Below are 27,872 nucleotides of genomic sequence, written 5' to 3' on the forward strand. Positions count from 1 at the left end.
AAGTGCATTTTCTGTCTCACTGTGTCATGAATGTTTAGAACTACTGACAGGTCCCCCAGATAGTGCTTCCACCTCAGAGTCTCTAGTGAGGGGCATATGCTGCTTCAGAGGCCAGCGTGAGTGTTGGATGGAAGACGCCCATGGCTGTTTATAATAGAATCCTTCTCTGTGGGAGCTTGTTTGTGAATCCCAAAGCCTTTTTCTCTTTGATTATGGACTTTGTGACAGTACTATCAAGTGATGCCAGAAATTTGAGAATGAATGTTTCGTATAATTAATTTTTTTTTTTTTGTCTTTTTAGGGCCGAACCTGTGTCTTATGGAAGTTCCCAGGCTAGGGGTCCAATCAGAACTGTAGTCGCCAGCCTACACCAGAGCCACAGCAATGCCAGATCGGAGATTAGTCTGCAGCCTACACCACAGCTCATGGCAACACTGGATCCTTAACCCCCCTCAGTGAGGACAGGGATCAAACCCTCATCCTCGTGGGTGCTGGTTGGGTTTGTTAACCACTGAGCCATGACAGGAACTCCTGGTATAATTGAATTTTTATCAAATTCCCTAATAAGTCAAAAAGTCTTGGCAATGAAATTACCAAAGCCTTTATGATTATTTAGAGATTATGTACTCTTGCATTTTATAGCTATTTCATATTTTTCTTCAGAAAAATACTGTACTTGAATGTTTTTCTTTTTCTGCTTGCTTATTTCTTGGTTCTCCCACTAGTTACCTAATATGTTTTTTTCCCTGACAGATTAATATTTGTTATCCCCCAGCCTATGTGGCTGTCAGACTCACTTTTTTCTTCCTTCTCCTTTTTCTCCCAATTATAAAATAATTGAGATAATAGGAGATATGTGCAGTAGACAGAACTTTTAACTCATAATAAATAATTATTGATGTTTATGCAATGCTCTATAATACAGGGGATATTTTGTCTCCTTGGAACTTCATGAAACCCTGTGAGGTGGGAATTATTGCTGTAGCCATGTTTCTCCAGGAAAACCATGAAGCTCAGAGACTATATGACAACCTGTTTAGGACACAGAGCTAATTAGTGGCAGTTCAGGACCTTTGGTTACAAATCTCATATTTCCCCCAGTATATCTTCCGATTTGAATTCTTTTTGATTGTATTAAATTTTATTGGAAGAAAATGGGTGTGTTCTATTTAAAAAAAAAATCACACCATGTGATGCTCAATGTAATGGGCTTAATGAGTAACTGACCACTATAATGATGCAATATTTTTTCTTAAGGATTATGACTGTGCAAAGAATATGTTTATTTAAAAAAATATTTTGAAAATACTTACCTAATCTTTTGATCAGGTGAGTGTGATGTGTTGCCTCTAGTTGAAGAGCTTTTCTAATTTTATTCCAGTGATCTATTTATTTTTATTTTTTTAATTTTGCGGGCACTTGCTACATGTGGAAATTCCCAGGCCGTGGATTGAATCCGAGCCTCAGCTGCAACCTACACCACAGCTGTGGCAAGGCTGGATCCTTTAACCCACTGCACTGGGCCAGGGGTTGAACATGCACCTCCACAGTAACCTGAGCCACTGCAGTAAGATTCTTAACCCATTGCACCACAGCAGGAACTCTCACCAAGAATCTCATTTAAAGGGAAAAAAGTTAACCAGAAACACAAGCTATGTAATTCTGAGTTTTATGTATGGTATTTTATAGTCAAGTTTTAAAAATTTCATTTGTGTTTGTTGCCAGAGTATAAAATTGAAATTAATTTTTGCCTACTAACTTGTATCGCACGACCTTGCTAAATTAAATTCACTTATTAGTTTTATTAGTTGTTATTTTATTTTTATTTATTTATTTATTTTATCTTTTTGTATTTTCTAGGGATGCACCTGCAGCATATGGAGGTTCCCAGGCTAGGGATCTAATCGGAACTGTAGCTGCCGGCATATGCCAGAGCCACAGCAACGCGGGATCCGAGCCGTGTCTGCGACCACAAAACTGGATCCTTAACCCACTGAGCCAGGCCAGGGATTGAACCTGAAGCCTCATGGTTCCTAGTCAGATTTATTAACCACTGAGCCACGACGGGAATGGCTGTTATTTTATTTTTAGTAGTTAGTAGATTCCTAGGATTTTCCAGGCAGGCTCTAATGTTATCAGCAAATGACACCATTTTACTTCTTTCTTTGTGATCTTTGTGTCTTTTTCTTGCTCTATGCCATGTAAATGTTATGATAGTAGCCACATATTTGAACTAATGCTGTTATAATATTCTTGTTGTGATAAGACTCCTTGATGCCTGACTTATAAACCGCATATACACTGTTGGAGAATTTTATTTTAAATTAAAAAAAATGATCTTGAGTTATTGGAACTTGAAAAATTATTTTTCATGTATTTGTAATGAACATTAATGTCTGTTTTGATATTGTAAATCATGCTCTACTAAAATTCAGTGTAAAGAATTTTGGTAGGTGTTTGTTGGCGATTCTGACAAGTATTTAAATATTTTGTTTTTTGAAAGATTATTTGGAGGGGTGAGACTAACAGGATTGTAATAAAAATCCATTTCCATTGAGGAAAGTGTGGCTAATTTTATAGGCTGAGTTTACAGAGAAGCCCACTAAACAAAGTGAGAGAAAAGGAGAGATGAAATTGGGATAGAAAATCAGGTATCTTAAATGTGAACAATATCTGGAGTTCCCTTGATGGCTCAATGGAAATGAATCCGACTAGTAACTGTAAGGTTGGGGGTTCGATTCCTGGCCTCAATCAGTTGGTTGAGAATCTGGCCTTGCTGTGACCTGTGGTGTAGGTCACAGATGTGGCTCAGATCTGGCGTTGCTGTGGCTGTGGAGTAGGCTGGCAGCTCCAACTCCAGTTGGACCCCTAGCTTGGGAACCTCCATATACTGGGAGTGCAGCCATGAAAAGACACACACACACACACACACACACACACACACACACACACACACACACACAAAATGTGAGCAATATCCTTGACTGTTTAACTAAATAATATTTGAAATGTGGCCTAGAGGGATAAAAGAGAAATAGGTTCAGATTTAACTTTGCTACTTCCAAGCTGTGTGAACTTGGGCAAGTGACTCACTCATGCTTAGTTTTTTCTTTCTTTCTTTTTTTAAACTACAAAATGGAAATAATACTAAGCAGTTCACAGTATTGTTGGGTTTAGAAATAATCTATGCAAAACACCTGGCACATATCAGGCATGCAATAATGTGAGGACTCCATCCTTTATTATTTACTTATGTTATTATTTATTTATTGAGTTGTTACAGTTTTTTAATGGGCACCATCAAATATCATGCATCACCAAAGGAAGGGAGCAATGTTTTTGAAGCATCCTGTTCTGCTAAAAGTGTATAAAACCTTATGTTTCTGGAGACTTGCACTGACCAGCGAGGGAGAACAATGCTGAACCATTGCAGTGATGGTCATTGGATCACTTGCCAACTTTCTTCTCTCCCTGATCCTCTCTTATCCCAGTCTGGAGAGTCAGATAGCCATGTTTATTTCTTAGGATCTCTGAGGAACTCCCTACCTGTGAGACTATGCTCAGCTGGGTCCTGGAGCACCTGGAACTCAAGGTTCGGGTGGGAGCTGCCCCTGGGTGGCTGTGAGCCCTTGGAGGTCACTGCAGATGACTACAACTGCTTGGTGGCCTTTGGCCAGATTGATGTCATCATTTGTCATCATTTGACTTCCTTTCCCTCCTTCCCCTTTACTGTACCTTGACTACTTGACTAATGTTGTAACCTCTTTCTTCTAGAATTCTGAAGGTGGGCTCTATGTATGCATGAATACATTTTTGGCCTTTGGAAGGGAACACGTGGAAAGACATTTTCGAAAAACTGGACAGAGTGTCTACATGCACCTGAAGAGACATGTGCGTGAGGTGAGGTACATACTTTGGGGAAACTTAGTGGGGTTCATCCCGTGGAGATTTTACTGTGCCCACATAGCTTTTCCTTCTCTTGGAGGATGGGAAACAAAACGAGCACTGTTAGCAGATATTCATGGACTTCCCAAACCTTTGCTTAACCAGTTTCATATTTCTCTTCCTCTACCCCTCTTATTGGAGTTAAGAAAGACATGGGGAGGCTGATTGAAAAAAAAAAAGTCGAGTCTAAAAATACAGAAGGTAATGCCAGAAACACTCATGGGTACAAAACTAAGAATTAAAAAACATTTGGGTTTTTGTTTTGTTTTGTTTTGTTTTTGTAGTGATAGAAAGAGCTTTCCTAAAAGGTCAAGTCCCTTTTGGTCCTCTCCCTCCGCAGAAGTAAGCACTGTTGTGACTTTGCTGTTTCTCATTCCCATGTATGTCATCATTATATTGTATTTAGGTACAGGTATTCATGAACAATATATGATATGACTTTATGTGTTTTAAAATTGTAGATAAATACTATCATACTGTTACCTATAAGTCTGCCTGGAGCTTTTCCCTTGGACAGAATCTATCCATGTTAGGATGTGTCTGGATGTACTTACTTAATTCATTAAGTAGTTGTTTGGGGTTCTGTCTTATGAGTATCTTATTATTTATTATTCTTCTCTCCCTTGATGAAAACATTTAGATTGTTTCCACTTTTCTTTGCTTCTACAAACAATGTATCGGTTAACATCTTTATACATTTTTCTTGGGGAACATGTGCAAAGTTTCTTTCAGAATCATATTCCCACTGGCAGTGTTGGCTTGTGGGTATGCTTATCTTCACCTTCACTAGATACTGCTAAATCTCTCCCCAGAGTGGTTGTACTCGTGTAAACTCAAATCTGCAATGATTATGAGTGTCTGTTATGAGTGTCCCTCACCAACACTTAGACTTTTGATTTTTACCAATTGAATGATTGTGAAGTGGCATCTAAATATTTGGTATTTTGTCCTGTGAGGGTGGAACATCTTTTCATCTGTTGTTTGGCCATTCTCTTTTGCTCTTTTCTGACTTGCCTATTTATATTTTTGTCCTACTTCTCTAAGGATTTATCCTTTTTTATAAAGTTTTATTAGTTCTTATTACATTGTGGATACCAAAACATTCTGTCTGTTAAGTACAGAAATTTCTTATCATCTATGGCTTGTCTTCTTACTTCATTTATGAATTATTTCATAGAACAGAAGTTGTGATTTTTTTTTTGGTCTTTTTAAGGCCGCATCTATGGCATATGGAGGTTCCCAGGCTAGGGGTTGAATCGGAGCTGTAGCCACCTGCCTTTGCCAGAGCCACAGCAACACTGGGATCGAGCTGTGTCTGTGACCTATGCTACAGCTCATGGCAACACTGGATCCTTAACCCACTGAGTGAGGCCAAGGATCAAACCCCCATCCTCATGGATGCTAGTTGGGTTTGTTAACTGCTGAGCCATGATGGGAATTCCAAGAAGTTTTGAATTTTGATCTAGTTAGGTTTATTAGACTTTTCTCTTATAAGTTGTGTTTTTTGTATCTTGTCTAAGAAATTGTTTCCCAACTCAAGGTCATAAAGATATTTCTTCTAATACTTTTTTTTTTTTTGGAGGATGTGTATATGTGAGTGGAGGGAGACTGAATGTTTAATGTTTTAACATTTTAGGTCTTTAATTCATCTATAATCTATCTTTATATTTGTGTCAAGTATGGGAATCTGCTTTTCCCCCAATATTGATAACCAGTTGTCCCACTATTACTGGAGTAGTGGAAACTTTTCCAACAATTTATAGTGCCATTTAAAAACTATTTTAACTTAGGAGTTACCCTCTGGCATAGTGGGTTAAGGATCCAGCATTGTCACTGCAGCAATTCAGGTCATTGGTGTTGCATGGGATTGATCCCTGGCCTGGGAACTTCCACGTGCCGTGAGCGTGGCCAAAAAACAAGAACACCACAAACACACAAATATTTTAACTTAACCATTCATACTTAAGACTGTCAGTTCTGTTCTGTTGCTCTTTTTGTGTGTCTTTGTGTTGATGCTGCAAGTCTTGATATCTAGGAGTGCAAGCACTTTTTCCTTGGTCATTTTTTCCCTAGAAATTTCATGGATTTAGAGTTTTATTTTTCTCTGTGGATTTTGGAATCAGTTCATCTAGTTCTAAAAATCCTGTTGAGATTTTGATCATGATTGCATTGATTTGCAGGTTAAGCTGTAGTCTGTATCATTGTGTAAGTTCCGTGAGGGCAGAGACTTGTCTGTTCACCTCTGTGTCTTCATCACTTACCAGTGCCCAGCATGTAGAAGTGCTTCATAAGTATTGATTGAATTACTGTTCAGCATGGCATACCTCTCTATTGATTCAGGTCTCTTTTATGTCCCTTAATGTTTTGTAAGTTTCAATAAAGCAGCTTTTATTTTTTAGATTTTTTTTAAGGTACTCTATATTTTTTGTAACTATTTGTTACTGCTATCCTTTATCTTTTAATGTATTTTAATTGGTTATTGATGTTGTTTGGAGATGTTATTTTTTTATTTTTTATTTTTGTCTTTTCTAGGGCTGTGCCTGCGGCATATGGAGGTTCCCAGGCTAGGGGTCTAATCAGAGCTGTTGCTGCCAACCTACGCCAGAGCCACAGCAGTGCCAGATCCAACGCCAGATCCAAGCTGCATCTGTGACCTACACCACAGCTCATGGCAACGCCAGATCCTTAACCCACTGAGCGAGGCCAGGGATCGAACCTGCAACCTCACGATTCCTAGTCGGATTTGTTTCCACTGAGCCACGATGGGAACTCCATGGAGATGTTATTAATTTTTAGATAGTGATTTTATGTTTAGCAGTATTGTTCAACTTTCACTTTACTCCTAGTAGTTTGTAGACTATCTTGGATCTTCTATATACTCAGTGTTGATTTAAATGTCATTCCTTTTTTTTTAAGGTCTACACCCGTGGCATATGGAAGTTCCCAGGCTAGGTGTCAAATCAGAGCTACTGCTGCCAGCCTACGCCACAGCCACAGCAACTTGGGATCTGAACTGCATCTGCGACCTACACTGCAGCTCATGGCAACACCAGATCCTTAACCCACTGAGCGAGGCCAGGGATCGAACCCGCAACCTCATGATTCCTGGTTGGATTCATTTCTGCTGCACCACAACTGGAAATCCCCTTAGTGTTGGCTTGAAGTTCATTGAACCTCTCACCTTGTCCTGCCTAACATGTTCTCTCTTTAAGTTCTAGACAAAGGAGTGTTCTCCAAATTGCACAGTGGGGAGAACAGGAGGAAAAGGAGCAAGAAAGGCCATCAGGTCAGATAGGTCACAAACTGAAAGATTAACTTTAAAATGATCTGATGTTGGTATAATAGTGTATGATTTTACATTCACTACTCCTTTTAGCTGGGACATAGCAATTATGATGAAGGTCAGTTTGTATCATCTCTCTTAGTGTAACTTGATGAAGTTCTAGGAAACTGAGGCCCAGAGACTTGAAGTAACTTGCCCAGGGTCACAAAGCTAGAGGCTAAATTGTAGAATGTAGTGAGCTCTGCTTCTGTGATTTTACATTAAATATTTCACTCGACCACAACCCTCTCTCATTTGAGCTCTTTCACTCATTCCTTCCTATTTTGATCTGTTTAGCTTGCTTCTATGGATCCATTCCATTCCATAAACATTCTTTTATCACTAATACCTTCAACTGACCCTTACCCCTTGTCTTGCCTCCTTACCAGAACCCCGGCCAGTCCATCCATCAGTATCATCCTCTGCTTCCATGGGTGTCCTGCCAGGGATCCCTCACAGTCACGGGGTTGGGACCACGTCAAATTCCCGGCCTTCCCCATTCAGCTGGGCCCTCTCACTGCCCAGCAAACCTTGTCTCTTCCCTCTTCCATGCCAGACTCTGGATGTTCTCCACAGTCCTTTACCTGTGCCTCCTTCCTCATTCTCAGAGAACAATCAGACTTGTACTTTCCAGAGAAAACAGGACCCTGTGTAGGAACTCCCTGAGCTCCTTGCTTGCGACCTGGGAACTCATCTGTAGTGCTTTTACTTTTGTTTCCTCCCACCTCAGCAGGAAGCTGTGTTTTCTGTGTCCTCCTAATCCCATTTCCTCCTGCCTGGGAAGCTTGCTCAGTCATTGACTCCACTCCCTCTTGTGTCTCCAACATCTTCCTCTTCTGGCTTTTTTCTCTCACCTTAAAAAAGACCACACCATAGAACTGTTCCTCTTATTTGAGTCCTCCTTCAGGCATCCCATCCTTCATTAGAGCTGCTTCTTCTTCCTTTTTTTTTTTTTTTTTTGGGCTGCAACTGTGGCATATGGAAGTTCCCAGGCTACCAGTCAAATCAGAGCTTCAGTAGCTGGCCCACACCATAGCCACAGCCACAGCAACTCCAGGTCTGAGCTATGTTTGCAACCTACCCCACAGCTCATGGCAACATCTGGTCCTTAACCCACTGAGCAAGGCCAGGGATAGAGCCTGCATCCTCGTGGATACTAGTTGGGTTTGTAACCTGCTGAGCCACAGTAGAACTCCCCATTAGAGCTTCTTTTGGATCCAAGCAGCTTCTGTGACCTACACTGCTGCTTGTGGCAATGCCAGATCCCTAACCCACTGAGTGAGGCCAGGAATCGAATGTGGATCCTCACAGAGACAATGTCGGGTCCTTAACCCACTGAGCCAAAATGGGAACTCCCACTAAAGCTTTAAAGCTTTTCTGGTTTCACCATCTTTACTATACTTTCCTTGAAGTTCAGCACTACCATCCAATGGATCTTCCTGCAAATCTGCTAAAACTGCTGAGGTAGTCAGTGACCTCTTTCTTGCTACTTGTTAGCCCTGATTTTACCTGAGTTTTTCAGTCTTTAAATGTCTTTTCCTTTTGGAACTGCTCCTCCCCTGCTCTCTTTGCCACCATTCTCTGCTGACTTCCCTTCCCTCTCAGAATGCCCTTTCTCACTTTCACTAGTATTGTTTCTTTTCTTTACCCCTTAAATATTGGCATTGGCCAGGACGCCTTTTGACCATCCTGTCTTTTCTCTCTGAAAGCTGCTCTTTCCCATCAGTGTCATCCATACCCTTGTTTAACCACTATCTCTGAGCTGATGTCTTCAAGTCAGAATCCTTCTAGAGCTGAAGGTCTGACCCTCTGATTCTGAGCTGGCCTTTTCTACTCGAACACTTCATAGGTACTTCAGGTTCACTGTGCTCAAATAGAATGAATAATCACCTTTCTCCAAGTTGAATTTTAGAGACCTAGACATCTTTGGATTCTGCTTTCATTCCATGGCAGGTTGGTGACCAAGACTAGTTACCTGGGTCTCCCAAATAGCTTAGACATCCTGCTGTCGTCTTCATTCCTGCTGTTCTTGTCTGAGTACTTTGGCTTCCTTCCTTCCTTCAAACTCGCTGCCTTCAATCCCACCCAGTCTGCGTGTTGCACCCAGGGTGATTTTTTTCAAATGTGCATTCCTATGCATCTGTGGCACACTGAAGCTTAAATCTTGGATGTCTTTCCCTTTGTTGCTAGATGAAACTCTTTTGCATGTGATTACAAGGCCCCCTCATGATTTGACCACTGTAGCATTTCTAACTTTCCCTCTGACTCCACCAGCTCTATGCTCTAGACATACAAAACCACTTCTCCTTTCTGGAACACACCGTGATTTCAGGCCTTTATACGTGCTGTTTTCTTTTTTGGGGATGCCCTACTTCTATCTCCTACTCATCAACTACCCAAACATTCATTATCCATCCATCCATCCATCCACCCATCCATCCATCCATCCATCCATCCATCATCCATCCAACCAACCATCCAGCCTAGGAATACATATTTGCATAGTAGTTGCTATATGCCTGCTGCTCTTCTTACCTCACCAACCTTGCCCACACCCTGCATCCCCAGAAGAACTATCATTTTTTTCCCTTAAGTTATGCTCTTCACTCTCTCCTATCCTCACCTCTCTTAACACTCACCAGAATCTGTTGTGCTCTTTGTCTGCATGCATGTGCTGGTGAGCTCCTCAAGGGATGGAGCGTGTCTTCACTCTGCAGCCTGAGCTCCAGCACAGGGCCTGACAGTCACGTTTGCTGACTGAGGAGTTCCCCTTTCTCAGATGCTGCCGATTCCTAGAGGTGACTGATGCAGGCATAGAGTGATGGTCATTGGAAGGAACGTCTCGTAGTTGTTGCGATTTCTCTTCTGAAAAGATGTAGATCCAGTCCGGGTTTGAGGTGTGCCTTTTACAACCAGGGAGAGCCCTGTGTTCCAGCAGGTCCCCCTGCAGCTCCTCTTCTTCTTTCTTCCCCAACCATCACACAGGAATGGAGGGGTCAGTGAGGTTGGAACAATTGAAAGGAGGCCATAAACTTCTATAGAGAGATTGCAAGTGGCCTCCAGGATTGGTAAATGTGGGCCATTAAATATGCCTTTGGTGCAGGTTTTTATTTCATCCTTATTTGAGGCAAGTAAGTGGGGAGATGAGGAACAGAGGCTCCGAGACCTTGGACGAGATGGATCCCAAGGGCAGTGATATGAATGTGGCATTAGAATTTGGAGAGACAGTTTTTTGAGTTAAAGGGTTCAATAATTTTACATTCCTAAAATGTGAACTATAAACTTATAGCAGAAGCTGTAAAAAATTATTGTGAGACTCACAAAGATGAGCAGATGAGCCCACCTTCAATGCCTAATAATAAAATGGGGAAGGGAGGCTTAAGACTAATAGGAGGACAAACTAAAGAGGCAGCAGGGCTTGATGCTGCCATGGCTGGAGCTGCTTGGGAAAATGCTGGGCTTCAACCCACACACCACGGTGTGTTTGGAATGTGCTCTTTTCTAGTCATGGGAAGAACATGCAGTGTGGCAATATGGTTTTGGTCATTTGAAAAAGACTATTTACAAATCCTCTTTGAGAGTAAAATTTGTGTGTGAGTGAGTATCAGAAGGGTAATGAATGACTTCTTTTGCATAACCACTTGATGGGCATTTATTTCGTTGCTGTGGGGGATTTACACCAGGGGGAGAAAATACATGGAGCTTAGGATGGCAAACAGCCGTCAGTTGGCACTCCAAAAATGTTTAGGGATGTTAGACTGAGGCTTCTATGACCAGAGTATCAGTGGCTCTATTAATGTTTATGAACTCTTTCAACAGTAATTGTTGTGCATGCCTAGGACCAAGCACTGGGGGTCCAATGGGTAGCAGGGGAACAAAAGCCTCTCTACTGGAGCCCCCACCATCTCTCCAGAGTAGCTCTAGCCTTGGGCATTAGACTTGCTGATGTGCAGCCTCTTAGGAGCTCAGGAGAGTGTTAGTGTATCCCTAGTACTCTTCACTCATGTGCTTCCTTTGAAAAACAATGTGACTGAAAAGCTGGTAGGATTAATCCCTCTACTTTAGATTTTTAAAAAATGCCTCTTGGGAGCACGTGCCCATCCAAATTGAAGTGTCCACTTCACCTTGACCCTTCACCTTGACTCCCTTCCTGGGAGTGCTTTCTTGATAATCCGGGGAAAACATAATCTGGTGGAGCTATTGTCTCGCCCTTCACCTACCTTTATGGACCTTGGTCAAGCTCCTGTTTACCCTGGCCTCTCTAGTCCAGCTTGAGTATTTGCTCTTGGCCTTTCATAAAAACTAGGAGCCTCTGAGATGTTACCCCCCACCCCCACCCCCAATCATCTGTTACCTGGGCCGCATTTTAATAATCTCTTGTTTTCTTTTCAGAAGGTAAGAGGGGCATCTGGTGGAGCTTTGCCCAAAAGGAGGAATTCGAAGATTTTTTTAGGTAATGTAAATAATTGTCAATAATGTACCTGATTGTCTGGATGTGGGTATGTGTGTGCATGTGTGCATTGTATTTGGAATAATAGGTTGTTTACTGCTCTGCAGTTTAAGGATGAGAGGAACCTGTTTAACTGGAGATGCTCTATTCCACTTTGGGTTTTCCTGGTGGTGAAGGAATGCTTTTAGCACTCTTATTGGGTTAGTGTTTGAGGCAATTATACTGATAGTGACTGAAGAGTAATTGTGATTCTGCTTCTGGTCTCTTTTCTCACTGCCTTTAAAGAAGATGGTCTTTCTTTTTGAAAAATATTAGCCAAGCTACAAGATTTATTTGTATTTCACCATTTTTTTTTTCTCATGTCTTTTTCTTTTTTTAAAATCCAGGATCCCATTTTGCATTTGGTTGTTGTGCTTCCTTAATCCTGTCTCATCTGTGATAGTTCCTCAGGCTTTTTAGGTCTTTAATAATTGTGACACTTTTTGAAGAATGTACCCTACTTTGGATTTATCATGTTACCTCACACTAAGCGCATGGTCATGCATTTTTGGCAGGAATATCATAGAGGTGATGTGCCTTCCTCAGGGCATGATGTCAGGGGTCACATGAAGCTGAGGTGTCTTCACACTGGTGATATTGACTTTGATCCCTTGTTAAGGTAGTATCTGTTGGGTTTCTCCTTTGTGAGGTTGCAGTATACTTAATAAATTATTAGAGGAGTGATACTTTGAGACTATGCTAGTACTTATTTCTCCTCAAAGTTTTGCCCACTAATTTTTTCATCCATTAGTGGGGTTTGTCTGTAACAGTGATTACTGTGGTCTTTGCCTAAGAGTGATTTTCTCTCTCCCTCATTCCAAAGAGGCAATTTTGTTCATGGAAATGCATACTGTCTTCTATATCATGTAATCATGATCATATTTCATACTAAACTTTTTTTTTTAATCTTTTTAGGGCTGCACCCATGGCATATGGAGGTTCCCAGGCTAGGGGGTTGAATCAGAGCTGTAGCTGCTGTCCTACACCATAGCCATAATAATGAGGGACCTGAGCCATGTCTGCCTACACCACAGCTCATGGCAATGCCGGATTCTTAACCCACTGAGCAAGGCCAGAGATCGAACCCACAACCTCATGGTTCCTAGTCGGATTCTTTTCTGCTGTGCCACTGAATGAATCTGATAGTAACTCCCCAGCATGGCATTCTTGAACATGAAAATAATTCAACATTTGACCTGCTGTTGTTATTTTTCACTATTTTCTTTGGTTGACCAAAGAAGTTAGCCAACCTTTTATCCTTTAGCCTTTATGTCTTTTATTCAAAAGACCTTGTAGTTCGATTTCTCTAGTGATCATATTGGTGGTAGAAGATGTTATCAAGTGACTGTTTTAAGAATTAATCCAAAGGTTTTGTGCTTCGTACTGTGTGGACCCCTCCATTGCTTCCTGGGAGCACTAGCCCACCCTTTCATTTCAGTGGGACTTTTTCTATAGGCTGCTTTCTGTGTTCTCTCAACATTCCATGTCTTAGCCACAGGATGCATCTAAAACCGAGAGCCCAGCCAAATTGGACTGTACCAATTTTTAAAAAAGTGAAATTTGAATGCCATTGGCATTCTGGGGCTTGCTCAGACCCCTTTTCTCTCTATTGTTTTATACTCAGATGTTTTGTAAGAATTAAGTTTTGCAAGCTCTGATTTACAGCCCTCTCAACTGGTGCTTCATATCTCCCAATGGTGGGTACTTTTCTCTTGCCACACTGATCATGGCTCTGTGTTCAAGTTGGTGTGGCTTATAAATTAATTTCACTGAAGGAGTGCTTTTGGTTTATGTAACAGGAAGCTTAAAATATTGTTGAATTTAAATGAAGTAAATGTTTATTTCTCTCATTTCATTTAGAGTAAATGTTTATTTCACTCGTTTCATTTAGAGGATATTGGGAAGCAGCAAGTCCAGGCTGATGTGATGGCCTCATGTCCATCAGGATTGAGGTTCTTCCCATATTTCTGCTTCATCCTCTATCCTAGCTTGTGATTTCTGAACTTCATGGTCATTTCCTGGTCCAGAATGGCTGTTAGACCTCCAGCCATCACATCCCCATCCTGGAAAGCAGGGAAGACAAAGTGGGAAGGACAAAAAACCTAATCTCCCAGTGGATTCTGCTTCTTTTCATCAGCCTTCTCACAGATCTTCATGCCACACATTAGTTTACATGACTCTGATCAGAACTTGGTTACATGTTTTGTTTTGCTTTGTGCTACAGAAGAGGCTGAAAAGTAAAGTCTGCTAACTGGCTTCACCAAATAAAGTCTGTTGCTAAGGAAGAAAGGGAGAATGAATAGGAGGAGGCAGCTAGTAGCCTCTGCCACAGTCTTCTTCCCTAAAAGGGACATTGGATTGTCTCTTCATTAAGAAAACTCTGAACTCTCTTGCAGTCTCTTTGTTTCTTTGACTAAAAGGCACTTTTTTTCATTGCTATTGAAATGTAGTTATGATGACTCTTCTCCTCTACAAAACGCATGCAGATGACTAATGCTTTCTCGTGGATAGGGCTTTTTCCTCCCCATTCACTTAATGATTTTATGACTAATTTCCTTCCCACTGGCTCAACAGTGACATTGAAACTATTGAATCATTCAGTTATGACCTCCAGCACTATTGATTTTCTAAGGGAAACTGAGGCCATTAGCTGGTGCTGAATGGCTTATCCAAGTCCCCCGAGGCCCATTCTGCCCCTCAACATTCATGTCCTTTTTCCTCCTGATTACCTTGATAGTCATCTAAGTGAAATCCCAGTTAAGAATCCTTCCCTCAGCGCTCGCTTTTGCTGGTAATTAAAAAACAAAAACAAACAAAACAAAACAAAACAAAAAAAACACAGTGGCAATTATTGATAATTTTTGAATCATAGAAATTTTTGCTAAAAGATAAGATTTTAAAAGTATTCTTTGAATATGTAACACATGGGCAGAGCTTAAAATCGAAAAGTTGTAAGAGCCTCCATAATGAAAAAAGAAGTTTTTTTCTCCCTTTCTTGTTTCCCAGCTACTTGGTTACTCTTCCAGCAATAGTCTAGATGCATACCCTGCTTTTAGACTTTTTTCCTTTAGGCAGTGGGGAGCCATTAATACTTTGGTTCCTACACTCAGAGTGTGTTCTGAGGGACTCTGGGTTTGCTGCAAAGAAGTCACAGGTAAAACACAGGGTATTTTAGTTCTTAAGGGAGCACAGTGATGCTTGAACATCAGCTCTATAGAGTCTGGCTGTTAGAATATCCTGTATTCCTTTCAATGACTTGATCTCTTTGTGAAGCTTTTTTGTTTGTTTGTTTGTTTGTTGGTGGTGGTTTCTATGGTAAAAGGCAAGTACATCTGAAAATAAATGTGGAATGGGAAATAAGGGAGGCAGTGTCCAGTTTGATTCAAGGAGAAATTCTGCAGTGCCTGACAGCAGATACACACATCCCCTTAGTAAGGAATTGTGGTTCTTTAAGAGTGAGGTGATACATTTATTTCCTTCTAGTTTATATGTATAATTTTTTCAAATGGTTACTAACTTGTTAGACCACAAATACTTATTAAGTTGTTTGTACCTAACTAGGAAATTAAAGAACCATTGGGCATTTCTTTTGATTTAGGACTGCTGTGCAAAAATTGCTGGGATGTTTAAGGGCACTGTGAACTGAGAAAGTGTGGCTAGCTCTGCGGTAATGTCTTTAAGCTTGAAAGGGACACAATTCGTCTGTCTTTGACAAAGACAATTTACAACAGCGTGAAAGATTGTGAATGTTGGGGATAAGCTGATACAAAACGTACTGTTTTATGAGCTGGAAGGAGAGAAAGGAGATGTAAGGGAGTCTGGTATCTTCAAAGAAAGACCCCTGGACTCGTGATGTATTCTTTACATTAAAGCTGCAAGTGTATAAAATGTGTAAATAACTGCTAATAAATTGATTTAAAAATGCCATGTCTTTGGTATGCCATAGACAGTGTTAAATGTTCATATTTTTATTACCACCCCCCTGCCACCTTTCACAAATAGGAATAAAATACTGGGATGTGGAAGAGCTACTGCTAAACCTCAGAGAGCTTAAATTCCAATTCTTTTGGCGTTAGCTCTGGCATTCATACCTGATGAGGAATAGATTGAAAATAGAACATCTGTGGAGGATTCCAGGAATGGGCCAGAAAACTCATCTGTGCCTCTAATGACCAGAAGGTTCAAGTAAACTCTTTGTCTCCTTTGGGAGTAGGACTCAGAGTGGGGTCTGTGCTCAAGGAGCTTCTTGGGAGGGCGAGCAGTTTTTCTCAGCACTGGTGCAGCAGACTGCTTGCCTCCAGCTTGCAAGTTAAAGTCAGTTAAGTCTGGCCAGAGAACTCTGAGCTGGCTTCAGAGCCCTGGTTTGACTTAGGGATCCTTTCCTCTGCTGTCCTGCTTCATAGTTACTTCTTGGAAATGGCTGTGTCCAGCCACTTTTCCCAGGGATCTGAGCAGATCATTGAAGTAAAGTTGAAACAGAGGTATCAAAAAACATTTTTTCCTTTTAGCTTAGAAAAAGAGCCCACCAAGGTATTGCCAGTTCCCCAGTCCCAGGGGAAAGGAGCTGCTGGAAGAAATTGGGGGTCCTCGTTCTGCCGGTTCCTAGGTTCCTCTGTAGATTCCTCAACTAGATATTTTGGAATAGGAGTTAAGAAATCCAGCAATGCTGGATCCTTTAACCCACTGCGCTGGGTTGGGGATTGAACCTGTGCCTCCACAGCCCCTAGAGCTGATGCAGTTGGATTCTTAACCCACTTAATTCCTCTACTTAGAGGAATTTGGATTTATAGATTGTGGGGTCACATATATTCAGGAGAAACCTTAGATTCGTCCCTTAGAGTCAGAGTGTAGGTTACCTCTACTGACTTTTCCCTAAGTTAGATTGTTTGGGAAAGATCATGGTCCCCTTCTATCCAATGGAAATAAAAGTAAAGATAAAAGTAAACTATAAATTATGTTTAAAGAAGCTCAGCAAAGCTCTGTTTTTTTGCATGATAGCAGTCTTGCTTTTTAAAACACAGATCAGCTACAAATTGAAAAAACTCAAAGTGTAACAACCCTTTGGATGCTCTTGCTTTTCTATTGTCCTTTGTATGATGATGTTGTTAACTTCCTAGAGTTTCTTTTCACAGACGTTGACTGAGTGTGTGGTGTGTGCTGGGCACTGTGCAGGGGCTGGGGTTATGGAAGGTAAATAAGACCCATTTCCTGCTCTTCGAGCTTACAGCCTGGAAACATTTGAAGTTTGTATCTACTCCACACTCAGATCACAGAGAAGATCCCCATGATATTCTGGTCCTCCTGAAACTTACTTCAGGATTTCTTTGGAGCTGGGCAGCCGAAGGGGAGGGAAGGCACTTTTGGTGACATTAGTTGGCAGGAGTGTAGAGAAGAGATGGTGGTGTGAAGGTGATGGCTACTCTCTGGAGCCCCTAATACCTACCAGAAACTGGGAACCTTAAAACCTTGTCCTGTTTAATCCTTTCAACAATCTTAGGGGGTAGATAATACTGTCCTAAGCCTACTCATGAGGAAAATGGAAAGAACTTACCCAGGCTTAAGTAGTTAGTCAAGGTCAGGGCTGGATCTTTTTTTTACTTTTTATCTTTTTACTTTATGGCCATACATGCGGCACATGGAAGTTCCCAGTCCAGGGACTGAATCCGGGCCACAGCTGGAAGCTACTTCACAGCTGCAGCAATGCTGGATCCTTTAACCCACTGTCCTGGGTTGGGGATTGGACCTGTGCCTCCGCAGCCGCTAGAGCTGGTGCAGATGGATTCTTAAACCACTGCACCACAGTGGGAACTCTGGATTTTTTTTTTTTAATTTAGTTTATCATTGTTTTTGGCCAGGTAAGATTTGAATTAGCATTAAGTATGTGTTCTCTGGAAAAAAAGGCACTTAGATAATGTGTTTTATGAGCCAAATCTATACACAAAATCAAAAAATTTGTCCTTTGGTTACTTAAAATTACGACACACAATATATGTTAAATTTTCTTAAAGAAAAATTTAAGAATGAAATTCAACTCACTATTTTCATTTGTTCAGATTGCCTTCCAAATTTTGTCTGTGAACATAATTACTACAAAGTTGTCTTTTCAGTGAAGATAAATTTTGTATTTTTAGCATTAATATAGCATAAACATTTCCATGTTTCTATATAGTAAATATCATTTAAGTGATATTCTATGAGAAATACCATTCTCATTGAGTATTTAGGTTCTAATTTTAAAAAATCATAGATATTGAGGCATTCATATTTTTAGAACACATAGAATGTCTTTGAATTGTTTCTTTGAAATAAATGCCTTTAGTTACTTTTTAGGCTCTTAGACTGTTCTCGAACATTGCTTTTTGCCAAACCTCTTATGGCTTTCCAACAATGTTGTTTGTTTCTTTATTCTGGCATCTTTATTTCTTATTATCTAGAATCTTTTATTAAAATGTATGGACTGTATTTTGGCTGTATCTCATTTTTCATGTAAAACTGCTGTTCCTCTGAGAGTTTAAGAGGGATACCAGGTTTTCGGTCAGAGGCATGCAACAAAGCAGTAACAGAATCTGGATCCTTTGGTTATCAGCCACCTGCTTCGTCTAGGAAAGTAACTCTCTCCTATGTTTGTGTATCTCTGTGTGTGTGTGTGTGTGTGTGTGTGTGTGTGTATGTGTGTGTAATATGGCTCAGTAGATTTTTGTCACCATAGTTCCAAACATCTAAATATACAAACATGATCTGGGGTGTTGGCATCCATGTGAACACAAGGCTGTCCATGTAAATATTGTGACAAGACATTTCCTTGAGCCTTTGCCTGACCTTTCCCAGAGATTAGCCAAGCAAAGAGGCAATGACCTGATAGATAATAGGCTAGACTTTCTTACCAAGAATTCTCCACAGCCTGAGGACAACAGGACTACTGATATTATGGGGTTTCCCCCTCTGGCTTATATGCAATATCTCAACAACTCTGAGTGGAAAGGGAAAGAGACAGAGGGAGGGAAATTGAGATGTTATTTTCAAATAACAGTTATCATTTATTGACTGTCTATTAGGTGCCAGATTTCTTGTCTATAATTTCTTATTTATTCCCCTTATAAACTGTGAGATAAGTGTTATTATCCCCATTCTACAAATGAGGAAGCTAAAGCTTAGCAAGTCTCTGACTTGCTCAAAGAAACATTAAATTTGGGGGGCAAGAGTTGAACATAGGTTTTTCTGCTCTCAAACCCAGGTACCATGAAAAACATTCCACCCTATTGTGGTAAAATCATGATCCAGGTACCTGACAAATCATAAGGAGTAGCCTGTTCCTTTAAACATCTCTGAGAATTGAACATTTAGCACTAATGTCTCTTTTAATTGCAAAGCTTTATGGTATGACTCAGTCTTCTTTATACCTCTGCCCCTGGTAGATAAGTATGTATAGCTTAGGAAAAGTAGAAAGGCCTCTTATTCCTTTGGGCAGATGGATGGCTGTGTCTGAGGAGGGAATTGTAAATGTCAGCCCTGTGGATTTCTGGCTTTCCCAGTGAGTGCTGCCATGGTGTGGAATGTTCTTTCTTCATTTCTGTTCTTTGTTTTTGTTTTCTCCTCAGATCTAGATACTGATGACGATTTAAATAGCGACGATTATGAATATGAAGATGAAGCCAAACTTGTTATATTCCCAGACCACTATGAAATAGCACTACCAAATATTGAGGAGTTACCAGCCCTGGTCAGTGAGTGTGCACGGCTGCTAGCTAGATGCGTGTGACTCTCTGTGTCAGGTGTGTGTGCGTGAATGCGGTGTGCGTGTGTGTGTGTGTGTGTGCTGGTCGTAGGGGAGGCGGGGGAATGAGAGAGGAGGAGAGGAGTGAGCAGGAACTGCCGCAGGTTGCTTCTCTGTGAAGGGGGTCTTGCAGGGTGCCATTCGGTAGCCTTGGGCACATGCCCTCGCTGCCTGTCACTTCCTGCCTGTTTGGGCTTCACTGCTCATGGGCTGGCCTCCTCCAGGTGGACTGGATTCTTGCCACCTGTGAATTATAGTCTGTTGCTTAGATCTTCAAACTGTGCCCCCAGGTCTGCAGAGAGGGGCTGCCTTCAAGTTGAGGAGCACCTAAAATTTTTCTCTCTTCTGCATGTTGGCCTCCCGAGTAAAATTTTGTTTGGGAAACATGAAAGAGTTGCATTGAGAAGCAACAGCAGCACGATTATAAAAATAACCGCATATTACCAATTGTGGGTCTTCAGGAGCTTTGTGGTAATGTGAACCTACTTTTTAGTTTTGTTCCTTTGAGGACAAAGACTGCTTTCTAGGTTTTGGAATTTAGATTTAGTGGTGAGTTTTTTTTCTTCCCTTCCCTTCTCTTCTTTTTTTGTGGGGTGATTTTCATCTTCCTGAACAACTTAAAGCTGGGGAGGCTGTGGTGGTGTAAGGAAGCCAGGTTCTGTTTTACTTTGATTCTTGAATCCAGTGGGGACCCAGACCATTTTCTTGTTCTTCCCACATCTCCTGTATTGTCCCAAATGCTCCATCCTTCCTTCCTGTGTTCTCTTCCCTTTCTTTTCCTCTTTTTCCCTTTTCCACTCCATTCCCCCTGACCTTTCAGAGCCTGATCGTGTATATAGTGATGTGGTCAGGAGTCAGGGTTGATAGAGTTAGACATGCCACTTCATTTTTTCCTGCCTCAATCTTTACCAGGACCAAAGCCAGGCCTTTTATTTTTTTAAAAAATTTTTTGGAGTATAGTCTACAATATTGTCTTAGATTAGTTTCAGGCGTACAGCAAAGGAATCAGTTATACGTATACATACATCCATTCTTTTTTCCTGTGGAGGCTATTACAGAATCTTGAGTAGATTTCCCTGTGCTGTGCAGTAGGTCTGTGTTAATTATCTGTTTTTTTATGTAGTAGTGTGTATACGTTAATCCCAACCTACTAATTTATCCCTCCTCCCACGTTTCCCCTTTGGTAACTGTAAGTTTGTTTTCGAAATCTGTGAGTCTTTTGCGACTAAGTTTTTTTTTTTTGTATAATTTTTTTTATTAGATTCTGCTTATAAGGGATATCATATGATATTTGTCTTTCTCTAACATTTTGCACCTAGCATGATAATCTCTAGGGCCATCCATGTTGCTGCAAATGGCATTATTTCATTCCTTTTTATGGCTAACATTCCATTGTATATATGCACCATATCTTCTTTATCCATTCCTCTATCAACAGACATTTGAGTTGCAGTGCTGAGTCTTTAGGGTCCCAGATTCTCTGGACGTTGTATGACTCTGTATCTACAGCTCCCTGCTCACTGGCCCCTGCCAAGAGGGGACATTAGTGCTTGAAATTCCCATGTCATTAGGGACCAGGTTTCCATCATTCAACCTCTTTTGCCTCTGACCTACCGTATACCTCACCATGAGACCATAGAATTGAAAATTGTGTGTACTTAGGTATTGTAGCTCTTTCCTCAATAATTTTTTTTTTGTCTTTTGTCTTTTTGAGGGCCACACCCGTGGCATATGGAGGTTCCCAGGCTAGGGGTCTAATTGGAGTGTAGCTGCTGGCTTACGCCACAGCCACAGCAACACCAGATCCGAGCTGCGTCTGTGACCTACACCACAGCTCATGGCAATGCCAGATCCTTAACCCACTGAGCGGGGCCAGGGATTGAACCTGCAGCCTCATGGTTCCTAGTCGGATTTCTTTCCTCTGCACCACGACGGGAACTCCTCCTCTAATATTTGATATAATGTATTCTTTTTAGTACCAAGTGTGCAGCTTTTATCAATGTGTACAGAATTAAGCTAACCTCTCCTTTCTCCAATTCCCTGTGTCAACTCCTACTGTTACCGAGGATAAAATATATGAGTGGACAAAATGGTCTTACCTCGTCCCATTACCTGATATTATATGCTAAAGCTTATATCTGTATCAAACTGAGAGTTCTTACTGCTCTTAATATAACTCTTAAGTCTGCTGTCAAAAAAAGAAGCACATTGTGAATGAATGTCATGAGAAATGATTTTTCTCTCACTTATGAAGAACAGATCTTTATGTGAAAAAGTTAATAAAAGAGCATTTAAGTACTTTTAATTATTCTTATATCCAGAACATAATTCTAAGTGTGAACACTTTTATAAGAAAGTGAAGTGTTGGAGTTCCTGCTGTGGTGTGGTATTGCCACAGCTGTGGCTCAGATTTGATCCCTGGCTCTTCCATGTGCTGTAGGTGTGGCCAAAAAAAAAAAAAAAAAGAAAGAAAGAAAGAAAAAGTGAATTGTCATAGAAATCTGAATCTAGAAAATATGTATTTTAATTTTTTAAGGGCCACACCTGCAGCATGTGGAAGTTCCTGGGCTAGGGGTCAAATCGGAGCTGCAGCTGCTGGCCTACACCGCAGCTCATGGCAATGCCAGATCCTTTAGCCTACTGAGTGAGGCCAGGAGTTGAACCCCAGTCCTCATGGATACTAGTAGGGTTCGGTACTGGTGAGCTACAACAGGAACTCCAGAACTAAGAAATACTTAAAAAATCTTAAAAAAAAAAAAGAGGGAAATAATTGTTTGGAAGGCGAGGTGAGGAGATAGAAGGAAAAGCCTGGATTTATCTGTTGGTAACTGGTAAGATTTATCTGTATAACAGATGCTAGTTTCTAAAATTTCTTTTCCTGCTTTTCTACATTTTTGGTGTTTAATAATTCTATTTTTAAGCTTTTAAATAACAAAAATTATTGAGGACCAGATTACCCAACTGGGTGACTCTTGCATTGTTTCTTGAGTTTTTCAGCACAAAAAACATTCAGTTTCAGAGTGGTACTCTATAAGTCTACCGGGAAGTTAAACCATAGTATCTGTGATTTAGAGGTCAAAGAGACACAGTAGGGACTCAGTAGGGAGCTTAGAACCTGAAATCCAATGCCTCATTTAATTAAATTAATTAATTAATTAATTTGCTTTTTAGGGCCTCACCCAGGGCATATGGAAGTTCCCAGGCTAGGGGTTGAAATGGAACTGTAGCCGCCAGCCTACACCACAGCCATAGCAACACCAGATCTGGGCCGCATCTTCAACCTACACCACAGCTCATGGCAACGATGAATCCTTAACCCCCTGAGCAAGGCCAGGGATGGAACCTAAATCCTCGTGGATACTAGTCAGATTAGTTTCTGCTGAGCCATGATGGGAACTCCCAATGCCTCATCTTAGACCTCAAGTAGTGGTGTGCTTGAACATATTTAGCAACCAGCTTCCCTGGGGAAAAGCCTTGCATTGTAGTTGCTGATTTTTGTGGTGTAAATCCTCCTTCCATGGCCAATTCCAGGCTACTGTCACTAAATACAGAGTTGGGAAGAGATGTGTAGCAGGACACCATCACATAGAGTTTCCACCATTCACATAATGTGGACATAAATGACCTCAGGAGTACGTGGATAATAGTTAAATAGGGTAACACAACTAGGAAGTGAAGAATTTTCAGTATTTGTTATTTTTTAAAAATATATTTAACTGTGAGACTGTATAATTTAATTTTTAATAATGGTTCTGTTTAACAGTCCTCTTGCAGAATTTCTTAAAATTTAACAATCAAGTCTGCGAGCCAGTTTGAGCCAAGTCCAGAACACCCTTGAACTTGAGATAATTCACAGTGTAATTAGAGGATAATGGATCCTGACCTTCAGCAATGATCCATAAAAAGGGCCTCTAAGTGATTTTAGATTTAGTCTGAAAACACTAGGTCAGTGTTTTATAGTGTCCCAGATGATTAAGGAAATTTTGTTGATTGTCATCAGGAAAGATATTCAAAGAAAAGAGAGACTATTATATCCAAATAATGGTCAAGATCATTGCGCATTGCGAACCAGAATATTTAAAAAAGATCCAGTGGTATGGAGAAGATTCAGAGGAGGACAGGGAAGGGATTGAGGGAGTCAGTTAAACAAGGTTACAACAGGCCAGACTGAAAAGATTAGGATGTGTATCCAGAAGTGCTAAGGCAGCATGGCTCAAACCCATAAAGTCAGGAAGGCAGTAATGGTGAACCCAACCCTTTTCTAAGGGCATTACTGGAAGAGAATGGGAGATAAATTTTGATAATTGAAAGGAAAGGCTAATTATAAAACATTGCTTGTGGGAGATAATATTTTTTAAAAGGTTCAGAGGGGCAAGACAGGGGATTAAGAGGTACAAACTACTAGGTATAAAATAAATAAGATACAAGGATGTAGGGAGTTCCCATTGTGGCTCAGCAGTAATGAACCCCACTAGTATCCATGAGGATGTGAGTTCGATCCCTGACTTCTCTCAGTGGGTTAAGGATCTGGCGTTGCTGTGAGCTGTGGTGTAGGTCGCAGATGCAGCTAAGATCTGGCTTTGTTGTGGCTGTGGTGTCAAAGGCCGGCAGCTGCAGCTCCCACTGGACCCCTGGCCTGGGAACTTCCATATGTGGCCCTAAAAAGCAAACAAACCAACCAAAAAAGGATATAATGTACAGCACAGGGAATATAATCAATATTTTATAATAACTTTCAATGGAACATAAGCTATAAAAATATCAAATCACTATGTTGTACCCCTCAAACTAATATAACATTGTAAGTCAACTATACTTTGATAAAAACTTCTATCAAATAAATACACCCCACCCCCCAAAAAAAGATTAAAATGTCTTCATGAATGCCTGATTGCCTGATCTGTAATGGAGTATAAGCTTTTTGAGGGCAGGGACCTTTCCCTTTTCCTGACCATGCCTAGCCTAGCGTTGTCAATTGATGGTGTTCAGTATAACCTTGGTGAGTTTTAAGCTGGAGAAGGATGGAATCTAAGGTTCTCAGAAGATCACTCTGGCTGCTGGGCAGAGAAGAGGGAGCAGGAATGGGAGAAAGGTGACTATAAGGAGGCTGCTGGGTGGCCTTCCTGGTGAGCTGGGACAGTGGCTGGAACTAGGATGGGTGTGGCCAAAATCGAGCTGAGGTAGTTGCTAAATAGATTTTGGAGCTAGGGCTAATAGGACTTGTTCATGGCCTGGGTGGGGGTGGGATGGTAGCTGAGGGAACTTCCTCCATTGTCTTTGTATCAGTTCTGGGGTCAGTTGCCAGTGCTACCCAGAAGAAAATATTGGGCCTCAAGTTCAGCTAATAGTGCAGGATGCTGGTGATATAGGATACAACTTTCTATTAAAAGAAATTATTTTTCTGCTGCACCTGTGGCATGCAGAAGTTCCTGGGCCAGGGATTGAACCCGTGTTATAGCAGTGACCTGAGCTGCTGCATTGACAACGCCACATCCTTAACCTGCTGTGCTACCAGGGAACTCCCTAGAATTAAAACCAAAATAAAACAGTTCAGTGGCTTTTATATTCAGAGTTGGGCTTTTATCATGACAGTCTCATTCTAGAGTATTTTAATTACCTGTAGCCGTCACCTCTCAACCTCTCATCCCCCTAGCCTTTGGCAGTCACTAGTTTACTCTCTGTTTCTGGATTTGCCTATTCTAGACATTCCACATAAAAAGAATCATACGATAAATGATTGTATGATTGTGGCTGTTTTTTTTTTTTAATCTTAGCATATATTTTTAAGATTTATCCATGTTGTAGCATGTATCTGCTTCATTCCTTTTTATTGCTAAATAACAATTTATTGTATCAAATACAATACTTTATCCACTTATCATTAATAAGCATTTGGATTGTTTCTCTTTTTTTGGCTCTTATAAAAAATGCTTCTATAAACATTTGTGTATATGTTTTTGTGTGGACATGTATTTTTATTTATCACGGCTGTGTACCTAGGAGTGGAATTGCTGGGTAAGTCTGTTTAACCATTTGAGGACCTGCCAAACTATTTTCCAAAGTGGCTGCACCGTTTTACCTTTCATCAGAAATGTTTTTAAAGAGAGCTAGAGGCGTTCCCGTCGTGGCGCAGTGGTTAACAAATCCGACTAGGAACCATGAGGTTGCGGGTTCGGTCCCTGCCCTTGCTCAGTGGGTTAATGATCCGGTGTTGCCATGAGCTGTGGTGTAGGTTGCAGACACGGCTCGGATCCTGCGTTGCTGTGGCTCTGGCGTAGGCTGGCGGCTACAGCTCCGATTGGACCCCTAGCCTGGGAACCTCCATATGCCGCGGGAGCGGCTCAAATAAATAGCAAAAAAAAAAAAAAAAAAAAGATAAAGAGAGCAAGAAATAGCTTATAGCATTAGGCAAATAGCACATGGGGTGAGAGGCTTATGTCCAGGATCAGTGGGGTTTGGGAGAAAGCAGAGTTTTCTCCTCCCCTGTGGTCAGTTGGTGCCAAGCTGGACATCACAGATTTGCTTATGATGTGGACTGATCTGGCACAGAGACATCTAGGGATGTCCCCATCCAGGGTCACATTTGCACCAGATTAAGAAATGGAGCCATGCTGCTTGCATTCCATTCAAGTGCCCTTGACCACATGTCATTGTGTGATGAGTTGAGGATATTGGATATCTGGTGTATATTTGTTAGGAGTGCAACACACCACTTGGGTAAATCCTAGGTATTCCTGTTGCTAATTTCACCCTTGTAAATTGTTTGCCTTATGCTTTCACTCTGCTTGGGCAGAGGTAGGCATTGTTAAATCTGACTCTTACGCTTCAGTTTACAAACTGGATTTCGTTCTCTGCTATCTTATGTCATTGTTAATGCTGCAAACTCCAGGCCAGGACAAAAATCTAGCTAGACCCAGGGAGAAAGTGGTGGAGTTGGGAAACTTGGATCTTGTTCTCATGGTAACAGATTTTTGAATTTTCTTGAATTCAGCTATATTTATTAATAAACTTTAAAATTCATTTTATAGAAGTTGCCATTCTCTCAAACGGTTTTAATATATTACATCTGCATTTGTCTTACAGGTAACAATTGCCTGTGATGCAGTTCTCAGTTCAAAATCTCCATACAGAAAGCAGGACCCAGACACGTGGGAAAATGAATTGCCAGTATCCAAATATGCCAATAACCTCACCCAGTTGGACAATGGAGTCAGGATTCCTCCAAGGTGAGGGTCAGGCAGCAAAATGGAACTTTGCCCCCTAAAACTGGCCAAAGGAATATTTATTTTTTCATATCTTCACTGGATTAGTGATTATATATTTTATCAGATGCCTTTTATTAAAAATAAGCTCAAATATTCTCTCTAGAATTATCTATACCTTTGGAGTAGAGGCTGACCATGGCCAGCCCACATGGCTGAACCAGTCCCCACCCTCAGGCCTCCAGTTGCAGGCACTTGCAGCTCTTTGCTTGAGGTCTTTCTCTGCCTGCTGAAGCCAGGGACGCCAATGCTCGGGACAGCCAGAAACAGAGTTATGCTCCTTCCTGTCCTCCTGGAACAGCCCCCAACCTGTGACTATGGAGAGGAGGGATGAACTCCCTAGATCCCTACCCTCAGGTGGGGTAACTGTCCTGGAGTTCCGAGCGGGTCTGAGCCCCAGAGCCAGTGGGATCATCTGCTTGTTGACAGTCCCTGGTGTTTTGCCCTTGCAGTCTCTTCTCTCCCACACCACTCGCCCTGGAATCACCTACAAACAAACTAATTGCATTCAACTCTTCATCTCAGAGCCTGCTTCTAGGGAAACCCAACTTAAAAAACTTATAGTGGGGAGTTCCCGTCGTGGCTCAGTGGTAATGAGCCTGACTAGTATCCATGAGGATGTGGGTTTCATCCCTGGCCTCGCTCAGTGGGTTAAGGATCCAGCATTGCCATGAGCTGTGGTGTAGTTTGCAGATGTGGCTCAGATCCGATGTTGCTATTGCTGTGGTGCAGGCTGGCAGCTACAGCTCCAATTCGACCCCTAGCCCGGGAACTTCTATATGCCGCAGGTCCGGCCCTAAAAAGCAAAGCAAAACAAAACAAAACAAAAAACAACAAAAAAACTTACAACGGTCTTTGGTTGTCACATTTGCCTGGAATGCTGTGTAGGCTACATTAGTGCCTCCTGGAACTAGATGCCAGTGTGTTTCCTGTGGCAGATGCTAGAGAGACTGAGCAGGAAGGTTAGGAATGTGTGATCTGGTTGAACCCTAACTGGACTGCATACCTGTTCTGTGTTGTCTTAGGGAAGGCATGATATCTCTGGGTCTCTTTTTCCCGAGGTAATGGTGATGCTGAAGA

At 41.3% G+C, this 27,872-nt stretch overlaps 1 protein-coding gene across 1 annotated transcript in view; it reads left to right on the forward strand.

Annotated features, from left to right (window-relative positions):
* USP13 (ubiquitin specific peptidase 13) overlaps positions 1 to 27,872 on the forward strand; it is a 125,719-nt gene that overhangs the window by 22,173 nt on the left and 75,674 nt on the right. Inside the window, exons 2-5 of the mRNA XM_047787022.1 lie at positions 3,775 to 3,900; positions 11,660 to 11,720; positions 19,355 to 19,476; positions 26,614 to 26,756. Of these exons, the coding sequence (XP_047642978.1) occupies positions 3,775 to 3,900; positions 11,660 to 11,720; positions 19,355 to 19,476; positions 26,614 to 26,756 (452 nt within the window). The remainder of the gene's footprint in view (positions 1 to 3,774; positions 3,901 to 11,659; positions 11,721 to 19,354; positions 19,477 to 26,613; positions 26,757 to 27,872) is intronic.

Source organism: Phacochoerus africanus, chromosome 1 (genome assembly GCF_016906955.1).
Source record: "Phacochoerus africanus isolate WHEZ1 chromosome 1, ROS_Pafr_v1, whole genome shotgun sequence".
In the NCBI taxonomy this organism is placed as follows: domain Eukaryota; kingdom Metazoa; phylum Chordata; class Mammalia; order Artiodactyla; family Suidae; genus Phacochoerus; species Phacochoerus africanus.